A 19,013-nucleotide genomic window follows, 5' to 3' on the forward strand; every position below is an offset into this window, starting at 1 on the left:
CTGACCTAGTACTCAATGGATTGCCTTGGCAGACCTAGAAGAACGGGTTCTGCCAGGCCTTCTGGCTAGGCAGACCATGTTAACATATGTCCCCATCTGGATCCTTGCGCCCCGGGGGTCAGCGTACAAGTCCTACCCCTTCCGGAGGGTGGACAAAAGCACAACCTTAAGTGCACTTTTTTGTACACTTACGGGTTTTTTCGTTACAGGATTTTGCACCACCGCATTAAAAAAAAAATTCAAAAAATGAGTATTTCCATTTCTCCCAGTGGCTGAACAAATAGCAGCAATATGAAGGAAAGGTTATTTTATGCTGTAAAGAGACAGGGGCTTAAAACGTAACCATTGCTTTGCTCTTCATGGGTAAACCATAAGTAAACCTGGTCAATATTTGGGCAACTGAGCATGTGATGAAAAATGTATAAAGCAGAAGTTACTTGTAGTAGATCCAGACATAAAAGCAGCTGAAGTTCTACTCGAATCTTAACTTTCCTTATGAAAATCAAGCTTAGTCCCAACTCCTCTCAATCTCCCAATTCTCTATAACAGGGGTGCGCAACCCCCAGGGGCCGCGGACCGGTTCTAGTCTGTGACCTGTTAGAAACTGGGCCCAGGAATTCACAACACGGGAACGGAGGGCTGCCAGAGTGCTTTACAGCTCCAGCAGCTATCCGCTGCCGGCTGCAGTAGGGGGCAGTGTGGTGCACAATTCAGCACATCACATGGCTCCCTTTCTTTTTTTTTTTTTTGTACAAACTTTATTTTGAAGTGCACAAAATATACACTTCATTCATTAAAATGTCTTCACACGCAGCATGCCGCACCACCGCCACAAAATGTTTTTTTTTTTATGCCATCCTGGCAGGTTTACTAGGATGAAGAAGAATGTGCGATATCTCACTTTGTGTTTCGGATGTCCAGCTGGTAGATGTTTCCATCTTGACTCCCGGCTAGGATGACGAGGCTGGAGAGGAACGTGCAGCAGTTGAAAGCATCTGACCCATCAAAAGTGAAAACCTGCAATAGAGAGAAAACTCCTCAGCATCGCCATAAAAGAGGAAACAAGCAAAAACCCCCATGGTGCTTCTGTCTCACAAAGAGAACCTGTCACCATAAGCAACACGACAACCTGGTATATGGGGGAAAAAAAAAAAAAAAAGAAAAGACACCACAAAGAGAACCTCTGTCTTTTCAAAAGCCGATCCCTCTCGGAGCTCAGGAATTCCTTTTTCATAATGCAGTGTAGCCTATATGACTTTTTCAGTGCGTTTCATGCCCAAAAAGGTGGGGCAAAGTCTGATTGTTGATATCTCCAGAGAAGTGAAGCGTATGCATTGCATACTAGCACATTATGAAAGACTTACCTGAAAACTAAGCCCCTCCAGCGGTGTGCTGTCACAGCTGACAGGGCTTCCATTTCACCCAATCTTCCTTCCAGGTTCGCGGCCCACAGTCACTTGACTGGCCGAGCTGCGATGGCGTCACTCCCGCGCATGTACGCAGGAGTCACAGCCACGACACGCCGTCCATCGCGAAGCACAGTGCGCTGGTGACATCACTGGCACCGCTAAATTAAATATCTCCCAAACAGTGCACGTTTAGGGGATATTTACTATACCTACAGGTAAGCCTTAGTATAGACTTATCTGTAGGTATAAATAAAAAAAAAAAAACCTTTACTACCAATTTGATTTAGGGCCAGTTTACATCACATGCAGTCCAGTGCATTTTTTTTCTGCATCAAAAATGCATGGAAAATAGGTTATATGGTTTTCAATGGCATAGTTTACACCAGTGCAGTCAGTTCCAGGGCTATCCAGTTCCAGAAAAAAAACAAAAAAAAAACACATGCTGCATTTTTCCTGCACTAACTACTGAACTGGAACGCAGTAAAATGCATCCAAAACGCGTTAAAACCGTGCATGCAGAAACGCATCTGGAACAGATCTGGAGTGCGTTCTTGTGGTGTGAACTAGCCCTAAACCAGTTGCCGCCCGCTCACCGTCAAATGACGGCATCCCAGAACAGGCGTGCAGCGCGGCGATTATGGCTGCTAGGGCATGCCGCAACCCTGATCTCTGTCCGCGGCTCTTTAACCATGTGATCGGCTAAGTCCAATCACAGCCAGTCACATGTAAACACGGAGATGCTGGTAATCGGTGCTCCTCGCCTCACACTGACAGAGTGTGTGGCGAGGAGAGCTGATCAGCGGCATCTCCTCGCAGGGTGCAACAAAACATGTAATCAGTGCCCGGATTATAATAAAGCGCCAACAGTGTCACCAATCAGTGCCCTCCAGTGCCAGAAATCAGTGCTGACCACTGCCCACAAGTGCCAATCAGTGCCCATTAGTGATGCCAGTCAGTGCTGGCTATCAGTGCCGCCTATCAGTGCTGTCCATCAATGCCCATCAGCTCCACCCATCAGTACCGCCTATCCATGCCGCCTATCAGCGCCCACCAGTCTCGCCTATTAGGGCCCACCAGTCTCGCCTATCAGTGCCACCCATTAGTGCCCATCACTGCTGCCGATCAGTGCCACATATCAGCGCCACCTATCAGCGCCACCTATCAGCGCCACCTATCAGCGCCACCTATCAGTGCCACCTATCAGCGCCACCTATCAGCGCCACCTATCAGCGCCACCTATTAGTGCCCATAAGTGTGGCATATTAGTGCCTCCTCATCACTGCCACCTAATCAGTGCCGCCTCATCAGTGTTCCTAAGTGCCACCTCATCAATGCCCACCAGTTCTGCCTATCAGTGCCCTTCAGTGCCGCCTCATCAGCGCACATCGGTGAAGGAGAAAAATTACTTAATTACAAAATTTACTGACAGAAACTAAGTAAAACAAATATTTTTTCAAAATGTTTTGGTCTTTTTTTTTTGTTGTAAAAAATTAAAAACCCAGCAGTGATTAAATACCACCAAAAAAAAGCTCTTTCTTTCTCGAACATCACGGGACACAGAGCCACAGTAATTACTGATGGGTTATATAGGTATCACTGGTGATTGGACACTGGCACACCCTATCAGGAAGTTCAACCCCCTATATAATCCCTCCCCCTTGCAGGGATACCTCAGTTTTTACGCCAGTGTCTTAGGTGATGGACGTGTAAAGATGTCCTGTGCTGAGCTCCAAAGGGAATATCCTAAGATCCTATACTGGGGCAAGCCAGGCGAACCGGATCCATTCAAAGTGTCTTTTCATGGCCGAATTGAATGGTACCCGGGCCTCGTGTCCGAAGAAACGAGGTTTTACCCGTAATGCTTCTCTTTTTAGAGAGCTGGATCAGAAAATGGCTTTAAACTTCCTAATTTCTGGCGAGGTGCTTTACGGTCCCAGAACTGTTGGATCCCCCTACTGATGGGGGCCCCAGTCTCTGACGGTTTTTTCAAACGGAGCCCACCGTGAGAGGTGAAGATTGGGTCTGTGTAAACAGCACCCTGCGGCTGGATAAGGTAAGAGGAGATTCCACAGAATTTTTGAGTTCTAGTGGCTTTTCTCCTTTAAGGTAAATGCATGCTATGCCTATTGTGACCACCGGGGGCTGCCAAGAGCACAAACCTACACATGCTGACTTTGTCTCAGGTGTTCAGTGCTGATTATGTCCCAGCATCTCAAAGCAGGCTGCAAGCAGGTAAGGTGGAAAGGGGGGATTTCTCATGTTTGAATGTTCCCCCCAGGCTAGAGAGGGGCCACAGGGGTCTAGAAAGTGGTTATACCACCCGGGCTCTGTGGCCTAAAGGCCACCATCTCTGAAGATAGCCGTTCAGGCAAATCTTGTTACCAGTCTCCCTCCTTCTCCCCCCCCATCCCCAGCCTTTTCTCCAGAAGCATGACAGGAGAGTCGGCAGTGCGGGAAGCGCTCGTTTTTTTCAAAACTCGAGGGGGGGGGGCGGTAGAGGAGGGGGCTGGATGTCAGCACAGAGTGTTTAGACTCCCACTCAGGCCAGCTGCAGGCTATTAGAGGCACTCTGTACAGGTGCACTCAGCCTTCTGAGAGACACAGAGCTGACGGTCGCATGTAAGGTGGGACACAGGCATTCTCCTAGGCAGCATTTACTGAAGTAACACCAGACTGAGCATTGGGTAGCAAGGCTTTTAGCCAGACTACATCGCTCAGCGGGCAGTGTTCATTTGTATACCTCACACCTTGTTGCTTTGCACTATGGGTAGAAGAGGTTCAAGCACCCCAGGAACCAGAGACACTAGGGGATCTTGTTCAGGTTCTGAGGGCCCCCTGTCGGCAGCATCCTCCCCCCCTAAAGATGGGCCAGGGACGGCTAGCCAGGGAGAGCCATCGGGGTCAGGGGCTACACCTGCTTCTGGCACTTCAGCCCCTGTATATATTACACAAGAGGTTTTTTCCTCAACCATTAATGGTCTAGAGGAAAGATTAATGGCCGTGATTACGTCTTCACTCAGTGGAAGAAAACGCACTAGGCCTTCCTCTGTTCCCCAAGACCCTCAGACAGAGGAGCTCTGGGATAAAGGAGATGAGTCCCTTTCAGAGGATCGGGATGGGATGGATGATTCCTCTTCGGGGGAATCAGGTGGAGAGGGACCCTCTGCGACTTCCCAAGAGGAGAAAGTCTTAGTGCAGATCCTCACTGGATTGGTCCGATCCACATTTAAGTTGCCCATACCTGAAACTGCTAAAGAATCCTCTTCTGCTTTGGGGTCACTGAAACCTTTCCAAGCAGCACATGCTTTTCCTGTTCATACTTTACTTGAAAAGCTTATTTATTCTGAGTGGGATCACCCAGACAAACGTTTTTTTCCACCGAGAAAGTTTTCAACACTTTATCCGATGGAAGAAAAGTTTATTAAAATGTGGGGAATACCGGCTATTGATGCCGCCATTTCCTCCGTAAATAATAGCCTGACTTGTCCTGTAGACAATGCTCAGATGCTCAGGGATCCTGTAGATAAAAGGATGGAATCCCTATTGAAGGATGTTTTCTCCTTAGCAGGATCAGTGGCCCAACCTGCAGTAGCAGCGATTGGAGTCTGTCAATACTTAAGAGACCATGTTAAGCAGGTCATCAAAGTATTACCTGAACAGCAGGCCCAGGGGTTTGCTAACCTTCCAGCGGCCTTATGCTTTGTGGTTGACGCCATTAGAGATTCTATCATGCAAACCTCCCGTCTTTCACTGGGGTTGGTGCATATACGTAGAATCCTATGGTTGAAAAATTGGTCAGCCGAAGCACCATGTAAGAAGCTACTGGCTGGGTTTCCATTTCGTGGTGCAAGGTTGTTTGGAGAGGACTTGGATAACTATATCAAGAGAATCTCTTGTGGGAAAAGCACTCTCTTACCTGTCAAGAAGAAGAGTAAGCGTCCCTCTTTCAAACGGACTCTTTCCCCAGCGCCGGGGGCTTCAGCCTCCAGGCAGTCTCGACGGCCGCCTCCATCGGGGTCCAGAGACAAGAGTCAACCCCAGGGACAAAAGAAGTCCTGGGGGAAAGAAGCCTACTAGGCAAAACACTAAGACCTCTGCATGAGGGGGCGCCCCCGCTCACTCGAGTGGGGGGAAGACTGCGACAGTTCTCAGAGCTCTGGCACGAGGACTTCCAGGACAGATGGGTAGTCTCCACGGTAACCTTAGGGTACAAGCTGGAGTTTCAGGAATTCCCTTCTCCTCGGTTCCTCAGATTAAATGTTCCCAGAGACCCAGAGAAGAAGCAGTCGCTCCTTCTAGCGTTAGAGCGACTTTTGTCGCAGGAGGTCATTATGATAGTTCCCGCAAAGGACCAGGGATTGGGCTTCTATTCCAACCTTTTTACGGTCCAAAAGCCAAATGGGGATGTCAGGCCCATTTTGGACTTAAGGGATCTGAACCGATTCCTAAGGATTCAATCCTTCCGCATGGAATCAATTCGAACAGTAGTTCCCACCCTGCAGGGAGGAGAATTTCTGGCATCAATAGACATCAGAGATGCATATCTGCATGTGCCCATTTTTCCTGCTCATCAGAAGTTTCTGCGCTTCGAGGTAGGAGGGCGCCGTTTCCAGTTTGTGGCTCTCCCTTTTGGGATAGCCACTGCACCTCGAGTGTTCACAAAGATCTTGGCTCCTCCTCTGGCCAGATTAAGGGCTCAGGGTATAGCTGTCATAGCATACCTAGACGACCTGCTCTTGATAGACCGGTCGGTAGCCTCTTTGAATGGAAACTTGAGGACCACGGTCAGGTATCTAGAACACCTAGGTTGGATCCTCAACTTAGAAAAGTCTTTCCTAAAACCAGTAAGAAGACTGGAGTATTTAGGTCTGATTATAGTTACAAGCCAGGAGAAAATATTTCTACCTCAGGCAAAGATCACTGCTTTGAGAGAGCTGATTCTGACAGTAAGGACCAAGAAGGGTCCCTCAGTCCGCCTTTGTATGAGGCTAATAGGGAAGATGGTGTCTTCATTCGAAACAGTTCCCTATGCTCAGTTTCACTCAAGAATGCTGCAACACAGTATTCTGTCGACCTGGAACAAGAAGGTTCAGGCATTAGACTTTCCGATGCACCTGTCGCATGCGGTGCGTCAGAGCCCTAATTGGTGGCTCATACCCGAAAACCTGCAGAAGGGGAAATCCTTTCTACCGGTTACCTGGACGGTGGTAACAACAGATGCCAGTCTGTCAGGTTGGGGAGCAGTTCTGGAACAGGCTGCGGTCCAAGGGGTATGGTCCAAGACAGAGAGGACCTTACCCATCAACATTCTGGAGATCCGGGCGATACATCTAGCTCTAAAGGCCTGGACTATCAGGCTACAGGGTTGTCCGGTCAGGATCCAGTCCGACAATGCCACAGCAGTGGCTTATGTCAATCATCAGGGAGGCACCCGGAGCCGAGTTGCTCAAAAAGAGGTGAACCAGATCTTAGTCTGGGCAGAGAAGCATGTGCCATGCATATCGGCAGTTTTCATCCCGGGAATAGAGAATTGGCAGGCGGACTATCTAAGTCGCCAGCAGTTACTTCCAGGGGAATGTTCTCTGCATCCTGACGTCTTTTGGGCCATATGCCAAAGATGGGGGGTTCCAGATGTAGATCTCTTTGCATCCCGATTCAACAAAAAGATAGACAGATTTGTGGCAAGGACAAAAGATCCTCTTGCATGCGGGACGGATGCGTTGGTGATTCCGTGGCATCGGTTCTCACTGATTTACGCATTCCCGCCTATTCTGCTACTACCGCGACTCCTTCGCAGGATCAGGTAGGAAAGGAAGTCGGTACTTCTGGTGGCCCCCGCTTGGCCCAGAAGGACTTGGTATGCAGAAATAGTAAGGATGACGGTGGGTTCCCCGTGGATACTACCGGTACGCCCAGACCTGTTATCTCAAGGTCCAGTAGTCCATCCTGCCTTACAAACGCTAAATTTGACGGTTTGGCTATTGAGACCCACGTTCTGAAGAGTTGTGGGCTCTCAGGTCCTGTCATATCTACCTTGATTAATGCAAGGAAGCCAGCTTCCAGGATGATTTATCATAGAGTCTGGAAGGCTTATATAACCTGGTGTGAATCCAGAGGTTGGCATCCCAGGAAATATGTCATAGGTAGAATCCTTGATTTTCTACAGATGGGATTAGAGATGAAGCTGGCCTTGAGTACCATCAAGGGCCAGGTCTCTGCTTTATCAGTATTATTTCAGCGGCCACTTGCTTCGCATTCTTTGGTCCGAAACTTTATGCAGGGGGTGATGCGTCTTAATCCTCCGGTTAAAGCGCCCCTAAACCCCTGGGACTTGAATTTGGTCCTGGCTGTGTTACAGAAACAGCCTTTTGAACCAATATGTCAGATTCCTTTGGTCTTGTTGACAAGGAAATTAATTTTTCTGGTGGCCATCTCTTCTGCTAGAAGAGTATCAGAATTAGCAGCTCTTTCCTGTAAGGAGCCTTATTTGATTATACACAAGGATAGAGTGGTACTACGCCCTCATCTTAGTTTTTTCCAGATCCCTGTTCTCCGGAAGAGAGATCTCTACATTCGTTGGATGTAGTAAGAGCAGTTAAGGCCTATCTAGGGGCAACTACTCAGATCCGCAAGACGGATGTTTTGTTTGTGCTGCCAGAGGGTCCCAATAGAGGACAGGCAGCGTCAAAAGCTACCATTTCTAAATGGATTCGACAATTGATCATTCAAGCTTACGGTCTGAAGCAGAAGATTCCTCCGTTTCAGATCAGGGCACATTCCACAAGGGCTATTGGTGCTTCTTGGGCAGTGCATCACCGGGCCTCTATGGCTCAAATCTGCAAGGCCGCAACCTGGTCTTCAGTCCATACATTCACCAGATTCTATCAGGTGGATGTGAGAAGGCATGAGGATATCGCCTTTGGGCGTAGTGTGCTGCAGGCAGCGGTACAGGGTCCTCAGGTCTGATTGCACCCTACTTGGTCGTGGTTCCCCCCCCTCAGGTAGCATTGCTCTGGGACATCCCATCAGTAATTACTGTGGCTCTGTGTCCCGTGATGTTCGAGAAAGAAAATAGGATTTTTTAAAACAGCTTACCTGTAAAATCCTTTTCTTTCGAAGGACATCACGGGACACAGAGGTCCCGCCCCTCTTCTAATACACTATATTGCTTGGCTACAAAACTGAGGTATCCCTGCAAGGGGGAGGGATTATATAGGGGGTTGAACTTCCTGATAGGGTGTGCCAGTGTCCAATCACCAGTGATACCTATATAACCCATCAGTAATTACTGTGGCTCTGTGTCCCGTGATGTCCTTCGAAAGAAAAGGATTTTACAGGTAAGCTGTTTTAAAAAATCCTATTATTTGTGTGAAAAAAATGATAAACATTTCATTTAGGTACAGTGTAGCATGACCGTGCAATTCAGCGCTGAAAGCTGAAAAATGGCCTGGGCAGGAAGGGGGTGTAAGTGCCCGGTAGGCAAGTGGTTAAAGTGGTTGTAAACCCCGTTGCACCACTTTTACCTACAGGTAAGCCTATAACAAGGCTTACCTGTAGGTGTCAGGGATATCTCCTAAACTTGCACAGTTTAGGAGATATTGCGGATATCATTGCCGACGTCATTGGCGCATGCGCACTGCAGAAATGGCCCCACTCATGCTGTTTCTTCAGGACTTGTGCCGTGACCGGCTGCTCCCGCATGCATAGGCGGGAGTGATGTCCTCGCAGCTCCGGTCAAATCACAGCGAACCCGGAAGTAACTCCAGTGGAAGATGCCGGCCGTGTACTCGGAGTGCCGACGCCGATTCAGGGCATCGTTCTGAGACAAGCATTTCATAATGAGCTAGTATACGATGCTAGCTCATTATGCCTTTGACTTGCAGGGTTTTTTTTTTTTTTTTGGAGGTTTACAACCTCTTTAATGGATTTGGAGTGGTGCACTCACTTTTGCACAGGACTGCATACTATGCCGCTTTGGTTCTGTGGGCCATTTCTCTTTGCTATACAAGAAAGCAGGACTTTGCCCAACCTTTCATCAAATGAGGTTCAACAAACCATAATAATAAAAAAAAAAAAAAAAAAAAAAAAAGATATAAAATGATTTGGTCATACAAATTAATGTTTAATGTTAATAAACATATAAACCAAACAGAAGAGGCGCTTACAGACTGGCGGCTGTGCAGACTGACGCCCTCCAACTTCTTATCTTCCCGTGCCAACAGCAGCAGCTTCCCTTCTGTACCGATCTCTCTGTCACCTGCAACACATTAGAGACAATTTATCGATTTGTATTCACCTTTGTGGAGAGAGCGGCTCTCTGCAGTCCTGTCCCCTCTCCCCAGATCTCAGAGCCCCAACCCTTCCCCATGAACCTTCTTCATAGACCCGAGCCTTGCCTTCCCTGTATACAGCTGACAGATCAAACCACACATCTCAGCAGTATGCATGACTAGCATGCAGTTAGCAGGGGTGCCCAACCGATGTGGCCCGCCATGTCTTGCTCTGAGATGGCAGGTCTGCAAGCCCAGATCGCGGGTTCCCGACCCGACATCTCCGAGCATTAGTGCGAAGAACGGAGCCGCCGCTAGAGGAAGCAGAGCCGGTGCTTCCTGTATAGCGCCGTCTCCTTCACAGGCAGAGCGATACCAAATGTACCCCGCCTGTGACAGGAAGCGTCGGCTCTCTACTGCAGCTGCATGCTTCTGTCACAATTATGCTCGGGGATGGCGGGTCGGGACACAGGAACCCGCGATCATGGACAGCAGCCACCAGTATCAGTACCAGTACCAGCCAGCAGTACTAGTACCAACCAACAGTACCAGTACCAACCAACAGTACCGGTACCAACCAACAGTACCGGTACCAACCAACAGTACCGGTACCAACCAGCAGTACCAGTCAGCAGTACTAGTACCAGCCAGCAGTACCATTACCAACCGTACCAGTACCAACCAGCAGTACCAGTACCAGCCAGCAGTACCAACCAACAGTACCAGTACCAGCACCAACAGTACTGGTACCAGTCATCAGTACCAGTACCCGCCAGAAGTACCCGCCAGCAGTACCAGTACCCACCATCCGTACCAGTCATCAGTACCAGCCAGCAGTTTACACCCGCCTATCTGCAATCCGATCTCCTTAAAAAAAAAAAAAAACAGAAGGGGATCTGTCCCCTTCTGTCTGGGCGGATCGGAGGGCCCTTAGGGTAGAGCGGATTGCATCCGTGTCTGCTCTACATATGCTGAGTGGACACAGACCTGCCATCCCCCCTTTACGCTCAATGTGGCCTGCAACTGGTTACCAAGTCGATAAAGTGGCCCTCGCTCCTCAAAAGGTTGGGCACCCTTGAGTTAGGGGGTAAAAGCAGACCCCTACACAACCTCTTCCCTGCTTGGCCATCCAGGGTTACACGATTTGCACAGCAATGGTCTATGCAACATCTCTTCCTCTCTGCTCCAGCCTGTGCGCCCCCCCCAAGGTCTTTTAAAGGTCTGTGGAAGGAAGTGTCTCTTTCCGCTGTGACTGCCAGGCAGCAACCTTTGCTGAGGCCAGACTCAGTCTTTTAAAATGATAAAAACAGCTATACACAGGGGACGAAGTGTGTGTCAAAGTGATTGTACACCTACATTTTTTTTTTTTAAATAACAAACATGTTATACTTACCTGCTCCGAGACTGCAAGCCAGGCCTTCTTTAGTAAGCAATATATTTTTTTAATGGCAGAACTGAACTATAAAAGCTGCCCGGGCCCCCCTGCTGAGCTGATGGAGCCCGGGTTAACAGGACCAGTTGCACGGCCTTATCAGCAGCCCTGAACACACTCCTAAACCTTGTGGACGGCCTTCCCAGAAGAGTTAAAGCTGTTATAGCTGCAAAGGGTGGGCCAACTCAATAGGGATAAAACTTTTTCGCGGTAGGGAGTTTAACAAGACTGGTGGCCACTCATTAAAATTAGAAGAAAAGAGGTTTAACCTCAAACTACGTAGAGGGTTCTTTACTGTAAGAGCGGCAAGGATGTGGAATTCCCTTCCACAGGCGGTGGTCTCAGCGGGGAGCATTGATAGCTTCAAGAAACTATTAGATAAGCATCTGAATGACCGCAATATACAGGGATATGTAATGTAATACTGACATATAATCACACACATAGGTTGGACTTGATGGACTTGTGTCTTTTTTTCAACCTCACCTACTATGTAACTCAATATTGAACCTTACGGACTAAAGCCTCGTACACATGGTCAGATTATTGGACGAATTTGTCAGTTTTTTGTTTGTTTGATGTTAGTCTCAAATCGAAAGTGAAGAGGGTATTCACCATCAGAAAATTTTCTGACGACAGAATTCAACGTTAGAAGTGACGTAATGTGTTATGCGAATGTGAATTGTTTTGTATGTGTTCTTTCATTTCTGAGCATGCCTAGTCTTGCTCTTCGGATTTTCTGATCATGTGTACGGGCCTTAAGACTGGGATGCCATTCAAGTTCATGTGCGTGACAAGGCAGGTGTCCCAATACTTTTGGTAATAGTGTATGTTCCCTTATGCAGATCTCAAAACAAAAAATAAAATAAAAAATAAAATGACACTTACTGGGCGTTGTCTCTGGTGCCCCAAGATTAACTGTATTGTCTGCAACGCCGACAGATATTCCATTAATGGGAGCGCCACAATCTGCCACAACGGCAAGGCATGACGATTTCCCACAATCCCAGAGCCGGGCTGTTCCATCCCGTGAGCAGGACACGACATTCCTCCCACGGTCCACTATCGCCAGATCCAAGACTCCTGCAAAAGCAGAGGTATTCTCTTACACCGTGTGAGCAATGTCTGCATTTGGCTTGTGAAACCTGGTGCAGATGTTTGTGGGGTTTCTGTGCCAAAAGGCTCAAACATAAAATTTGGTCACCAATGTCATTTGATGCTTTTATGTCACAAACTGATCATACTGGGAAAAAAAAAAATAGAATTTTTATAACAGCTTGCCTGTACAATCCTTTTCTCGGAGTACATCATGGGACACAGAGACATAGTATTAACTTAATGGGTATATAGGCACCTTCAGGTGATGGACACTGGTATACCCAATACAGGAAGTTCACTCCCTATATATAACCCCTCCTCCTTCCAGGAGTACCTCAGTTTCTGTATCAAAGCAATATACCTAAACCCCAAAAAGGAGGGGAGGGACCTAGGTGTCCCGTGATGTACTCCAAGAAAGGATTTTTATAACAGCTTACATGTAAAATTTTCTTTATCGTACATCATAGGACACAGAGCCAAAAGTAATAACTTAATGGGTTTGAGTTTTTTTTTTCTCTCATCTACTGCTTCCTTTCTGTATCCCCTCCGCTCCCCCATCCCCCCACCCCCAAACCCCCCTTTTTTTTTTTTTTTTTTTTTTTTTTAGGAGGAAACATGACATCGTTCCCTCTTGGGGCACAACTGCCTACTCCGGTAAGGTTAACCTCCCTAAGACCCCTTTCACACTGGGGCGGTTTGCAGGCGGTATTGCGCTAAAAATACCGCCTGCAAACCGCCCCAAAACAGCCTCCGCTGTTTGTTCAGTGTGAAAGCCCGAGGGCTTTCACACTGAAGCGGTGCGCAGGCAGGGCGGTGAAAAAAGTCCTGCAAACTGCTTTTTTGGAGCGGTGAAGGAGCGGTGTATTCACCGCTCCTGCCCATTGAAATCAATAGGACAGCGCGGCTATACCACGGCAATACCGCGGCTATAGCCGCGCTGTACGAGGGATTTTAACCCTTTTTTGGCCGCCAGCGGGGGTTAAAACCGCACTGCTAGCGGCCGAATACCGCTGCAAGAACGACAGTACAGCAGCGCTAAAAATAGCGCTGTTGTACCGCCGACGCCCCCACCGCCCCAGTGTGAAAGGGGCCTTAATGTGAAGGGCCTCAATATCCCTGAAAAAAAGGTCTAGATTATTGAGAGACTTGACCAAAATGCGGAGTCAGATTGTTTTCCTCCAGGAAACACACTTCCAGGACGGGAAAAATCCCAAAGTTGAGTAATAGAGTTTACCCAGTGGTATATCATAGCCCATCCCCAATATCTAAAGCTAAGGGAGTCAGTATTCTTATAGCAAGGTCTGTTCCATGGTCGCTAGGTACATACATTAGCAATGAGCAAGGTAGATTGTTGATAGTTAAGGGCGTAATTGGAGCTACTCGGGTAACCGTGGTTAATGTATATTTTCCTAACTTGAATCAGTTGCTTTTTTTAAAGTCTTTGGTTCCTCTGAATTTGGAGCATAAGGATGGGGTATTGATTTTAGGAGGGGATTTTAATTTTGCATATGATCCATTCCTAGATGTCTCAAGGGGTGCATCTCATCGATCATTCTCTTATTTAAAGCGACTAAAGGCAGAATCAAATCTTCTTCAACTGGTAGATGTATGGCGTTTACAACATCCCAACGTCAGAGACTATACTTTTTTTTTCTTCAGTCCATTCATCATACTCAAGAATCGATTATTTTTTTTCTTTGCTGACCATGGACCATATCACTTAGATATAGATCTAAATATAGTGGCTACAAGGACCGTCTTGGAGGCTTAATGATATACTGTTAAAGGACCCAACTACCATGACTGAGGTTCTACAGGGTTTAGCAGAATATTTTAGTCAGAATAACCAACCTAATACATCTCCGACTGTATTGTGGGAGGCGCATAAATGCTATATAAGAGGATTTTTTTTTTTTTAATACAAGCGTTTTTATTGAAATATAAAGAGCAGCAACAGTAAGCATCCGTTACATATTCCATTGATTGATGAATGTAACATGTTGCGGGTATAGGAGCATTACAAATAACACTTAAAGTGGAGTTCCACCAAAAAGTGGAACTTCCACTCATCGGATTCCTCCCCCCCTCCGGTGTCACAGTTGGCACCTTTCAGGGGGGTGGGGGGGTGCAGATACCTGTATATTACAGGTATCTGTACCCACTTCCGGCATAGATAGCCGCAGAATCTGCGGTTATTTACGCCACTTCCTGTCCCCCCCCCCGCCGTCTGCTGGGAAACACACGGGTCCCAGAGACAGCAGGGACCATCCGTATTGCGCTGCGCGCATGTGCAGTAGGGAACCGGGAAGTGAAGCCGCAAGCCTTCACTTCCTGATTCCCTTACCGAAGATGAAGGCAGCAGCACCCGAGGACCGAGAGACGGTTCGGCCTCGGGTGCCGACATCACGGGCGCCCTGGACAGGTAAGTGTCCATGTTTTAAAAGTCAGCAGCTGCAGTATTTGTAGCTGCTGACTTAAAAAAAAAAAATTATTTTCGGCGGCGCTCCGCTTTAACATGTGTCCAAATAATGATAAGGCCTAAAAGGGCCAACGTGGTTTACAATCAGCTGAGATGTCACTTACATAAGACTAATGCCCCGTACACACGGTCGGACTTTGCGACGGAAAATGCGCGATCGTAGCTTGTTGGCGGAAAATCTGACCGTGTATAGGCTCCATCTGACTTTTTCCATCGGATTTTCTGACACACAAAGTTTGAGAGCAGGATCTAAAATTTTCCGACAACAAGCTCCGATCGCACATTTTCCGATCGTGTGTAGATAAATTCCAACGCACAAAGTGCCACGCATGCTCAGAATCAAGCAGAAGAGCCGCACTGGCTATTGGAATTCATTTTTCTCGGCTCGTCGGACGTGTTGTACGTCACCGCGTTCTTGACGTTCGGAATTTCCGACCAACTTTGTGCAACCGTGTGTATGCAAGACAACGTCGGAAAAAAATCGGATGGATTTTGTTGTCGGAATGTGCGATCGTGTGTATGGGGCATAACGAAGATTTCCCCGCTGGTAGAACCGGGGGCTCCACCAGGGGGCTCGTGGGAGGCTATACATCCGCCTGACTGCACTGCTGATAAGATAACACAAAAAGTTTAACAAAAAGTAGTAAAACTAATACATGAACTCAAAAGAAAAATAGGTTACGGGAAACTAGACTGTAAACATTCACCCCTAAGGCACTATATCATAGGGGGGGTTCTTTGGAGCTAGTGTAAAGGGCCAGGGTGGGTTAGGGGGACCACAACTCCCATTTCAATTCGTAAATAAGCATGGAGTCCATGATAGTGTGGAAAATTTTCTCCATGAGCTGTATGGCCGCCATACGTTTCAGAATCTGTTCCCACGGTACCACAGGGGTCCGCCAGAACAGGGCAAGGGACCAGTGAACCGCCGAGCATAGTGAGTGGACCAGCTTTTGCTCCGGAGGGGAGGAGCCAGGGATATCTGCAAAAAAATAGGCAAATTTGGTGCGTCAGTCATCAATACACAGGTGATCTCTGTCACTTTAGATGTTACCTTCTGCCATATGTGTTTCAGTGCCTTACAGCTCCAAAATATATGTAGATGAGTCCCCTTATCGGGGCACCCTCTGAAACAGTTTTCTGAAACAGCGGGGAAAAATTTGTGTAGCTTAGAAGGCGTGTAGTACCATCTTGTATTTCATAAGAGGAATCTTTCTTAAACACGGAGCCAGGATAAAAAAAACTAAGGCGGTTAGAAACTGAGATGTTACTTGTGAGGATTAGTAAACTTGAGTCCATTCACAAAAAAACACTTGCTAAGCAGACACAGGAAGAATTATTCTCCCTACGCCAGCGTTATAATCAAATCGCAAATTCAGAAGTAAGGGAGAAATTGAGTCGATATAAACAGTCTATATATGAGTATGGAAATAAACCGGGTGTTCTATTGGATAGGGCACTGAAAGGTTCACAAACGAAACCACATATCACTCAAATCACGCCCGACTCCGGCATTAAGCTGTCAGATTCTGCGGGAATTTCAAAACATTTATTGGAGGCTTTATAATCTGCAAAATACCCAAACCCAGCAATGCTCTACCCGGGCAGATTTAAAATCCTCCTTTTTGACAGCATCAGCTATGCCCCTACTTCCATTGGAGGTGATTGCAGGGATGGAGGCCTCTATAACAAAGAATTGGCCTTGGCGATAGAATCCTCTAAACCAGGGAAGGCCCCCAGTCCCGACGGGTTAAATCTTATATACTATGAAACCTAACAGGACGCTCTCTCTCGTTACTTCCATGTGCTTACAATTCTATCTCAGCTAATGGTAAGCTAACAGAGGACGCTTTGAGGGCCTACATTATTCCCCAAGCAGGATAAAGATCATACTCAATGTGGGAACTATCAGCCTATAGCACTTTTAAATGTTGACTTAAAATTATTCTCAAAATTCTTAGCGAATAGGTTATTGTCACATCTTGCCTCATCTTATTCAGTGGAGACTTTAGGCATGACAACATTTTATTTATGTAAGAAAAAAAGCATAGGTAGAATTTTTACAGTTCCTAGGCTTCTTCCCTTACCCTTTCCTTGCTGCAGGATACTGCTGTGACAGATCCAAACTTCACCCATCACGGCGGGCTGCGCTAGCAAACCTCCAAGGACCGGGTCCCTTTTATAGGGGTTCCACTCCCTTGGACCTGTAGAGCACCCCTCAGGAGAAACTTTAGGTAATGTAGCATGACCAAAAGAGTCCTGGGTCCTGGGGTCCAGCCCTACAAAGAGGTGTTACAGGCAAAACCTCGTTCTTCTGCGAGGCCCGGGTACCATCCACTATGGCCTCAGTGGCTTGGATGGATCTGGTCTGTGGAGGCTATTTAAATCCAGCATGGATCCCTCCAGTGGAGCTCTTTAGAGCACATCTTCACTCTTGACCAACACCTTAAACACTGGCGAAAAAATTGAGGACTCCTGGAAGGAGGAGGGGTTATATAGGGATTGAAATTCCTGTATTGGGTATACTAGTGTCCATCACCTGAAGGTGCCTATAAACCCAATAAGTTAATACTATGGCTCTGCGTCCCATGATGTACGATAAATAATTTTTGACCCTTACAAAAACATTAATAGAAGAATAGGCAAAATTCTCATTAAAAAAAAAAGAAAAAAAAGAAAAAAAAAAAAAACTACCCTCAGGTAAATGTTACCATGATAACCCAAACTGTGTAATCTGTTCTGCATTTGGCTTTTAGCCCACCTGCTTTGTGTCCTTTGAATGTGACGGGGCAGCCGGCATTTTCCACCGACCAGACCTTCACCTGAGCATCCATCCCGCCGCTCAGCACCACCATACCAGATGGGAAGAACGTGCAGCAATTGACATCAAAGAAGTGACCTTCCAGGACTCTCTGGAGGAAGAGAAAACCTGTTACGTCAAGTCTATACACACAAGTTCCTTGAGACTTGAACAAATCAAAAGAGGACAATCGAATGGTGGAAAGGGACGGCGTCAGATTGATATGCAGACTAGGCTGGGGGGGGCGGGACAGTTTTTAAACTGCTTATAAATTTGCTTTTCCTGGTTCCTCCCTCATCAAAATGCTAATACAGTGACACCTCGGTTCGCAAACGCTTCTGTTCATGAACAACTCGGTTCGCAAAAATTTGCTTCGGTACGTGAACTCGGCTTCGGTTCACGGACACGAGCCGCGGCCATCTTCCCTGCTCTGACACGTTCATATTGAGAAGAGCAGTGCAAGATGAGAGTCTTGGGAGAACCTGTCCCCTCAGATAGGGGTTTCTGCCCCCTGACTACCATGAGGGTGGGCTCACTTGATTGGGAAACAGTTCATATGAATTCTACAACTTTATCGTGCCCTCAGACGATCTTTTCCTGGATGCACATTTTGTCATTTTCTGACCCCTAGATTAGACATTTAAAAATTGGGGTTTGGGATTGTTTCAAACAAGGATTAAAGCTGAGCTATAGTTTTTTTTTTTTTTTTATATAGATGTACACACGAAAGAGGTCAACTTATTGTAAAAGACCGTATGTAATATATGTTTAACTACTTCAGCTCCGGAAGATTTTACCCCCTTCCTGACCAGAAAATTTTTTTGCGATTCGGCACTGCGTCGCTTTAGCTGACAACTGCGCGGTCATGCAACGTTGTACCCAAACAAAATTGACGTCCTTTTTTTCCCACAAATAGAGCTTGCTTTTGGTGGTATTTGATCACCTCTGCGGTTTTTATTTTTTGAGCTATAAACAAAATAAAAGCAACAATTTAAAAAAAAAAAAAAAAAAAAAAAAGCATATTTTTTACTTTTTGCTATAATAAATATCCTCCAAAAAATATATAAAAAAAACTAATTTCTTTCTCAGTTTAGGCTGATTGGATTCTTCTACATATTTTTTGAAAAAAAAAAAAAATAAAAAAAATAATCGCAATAAGCGTATATTGATTGGTTTGAGCAAAAATTATAGCGTCTACAAAAAATAGGGGATATATTTATGGCATTCTTATTATACATTTTTTTTTTTTTTATTAGTAATGGCGGCGATCTGCGATTTTTAACGTGACTGCGACATTATGGCGGACACATCGGACACTTTTGACACTATTTTGGGATCATTGTCATTTATACAGCGATCAGTGCTATAAAAATGCACTGATTACTGTGTAAATGACACTGGCAGGGAAGGGGTTAAACACTAGGGGGCGGTCAAGGGGTTAAGTGTGTCCTAGGGAGGTGTTCTAACTGTAAGGGGGGATGGGATACCACTGACATGACAGCGATCACTGCTCCCGATGACGGGG

At 46.6% G+C, this 19,013-nt stretch overlaps 1 protein-coding gene across 1 annotated transcript in view; it reads right to left on the minus strand.

The window, feature by feature from the left end:
• PAAF1 (proteasomal ATPase associated factor 1) overlaps positions 1–19,013 on the minus strand; it is a 55,505-nt gene that overhangs the window by 10,885 nt on the left and 25,607 nt on the right. Inside the window, exons 6-9 of the mRNA XM_073612771.1 lie at positions 17,450–17,600; positions 12,000–12,194; positions 9,575–9,666; positions 902–1,017 (exon numbers count right to left, since the gene is read on the minus strand). Coding sequence (XP_073468872.1) covers positions 902–1,017; positions 9,575–9,666; positions 12,000–12,194; positions 17,450–17,600 — 554 coding nt within the window. The remainder of the gene's footprint in view (positions 1–901; positions 1,018–9,574; positions 9,667–11,999; positions 12,195–17,449; positions 17,601–19,013) is intronic.

The sequence above is a fragment of the Aquarana catesbeiana genome, linkage group LG02 (genome assembly GCF_042186555.1).
Source record: "Aquarana catesbeiana isolate 2022-GZ linkage group LG02, ASM4218655v1, whole genome shotgun sequence".
Lineage (NCBI taxonomy): Eukaryota > Metazoa > Chordata > Amphibia > Anura > Ranidae > Aquarana > Aquarana catesbeiana.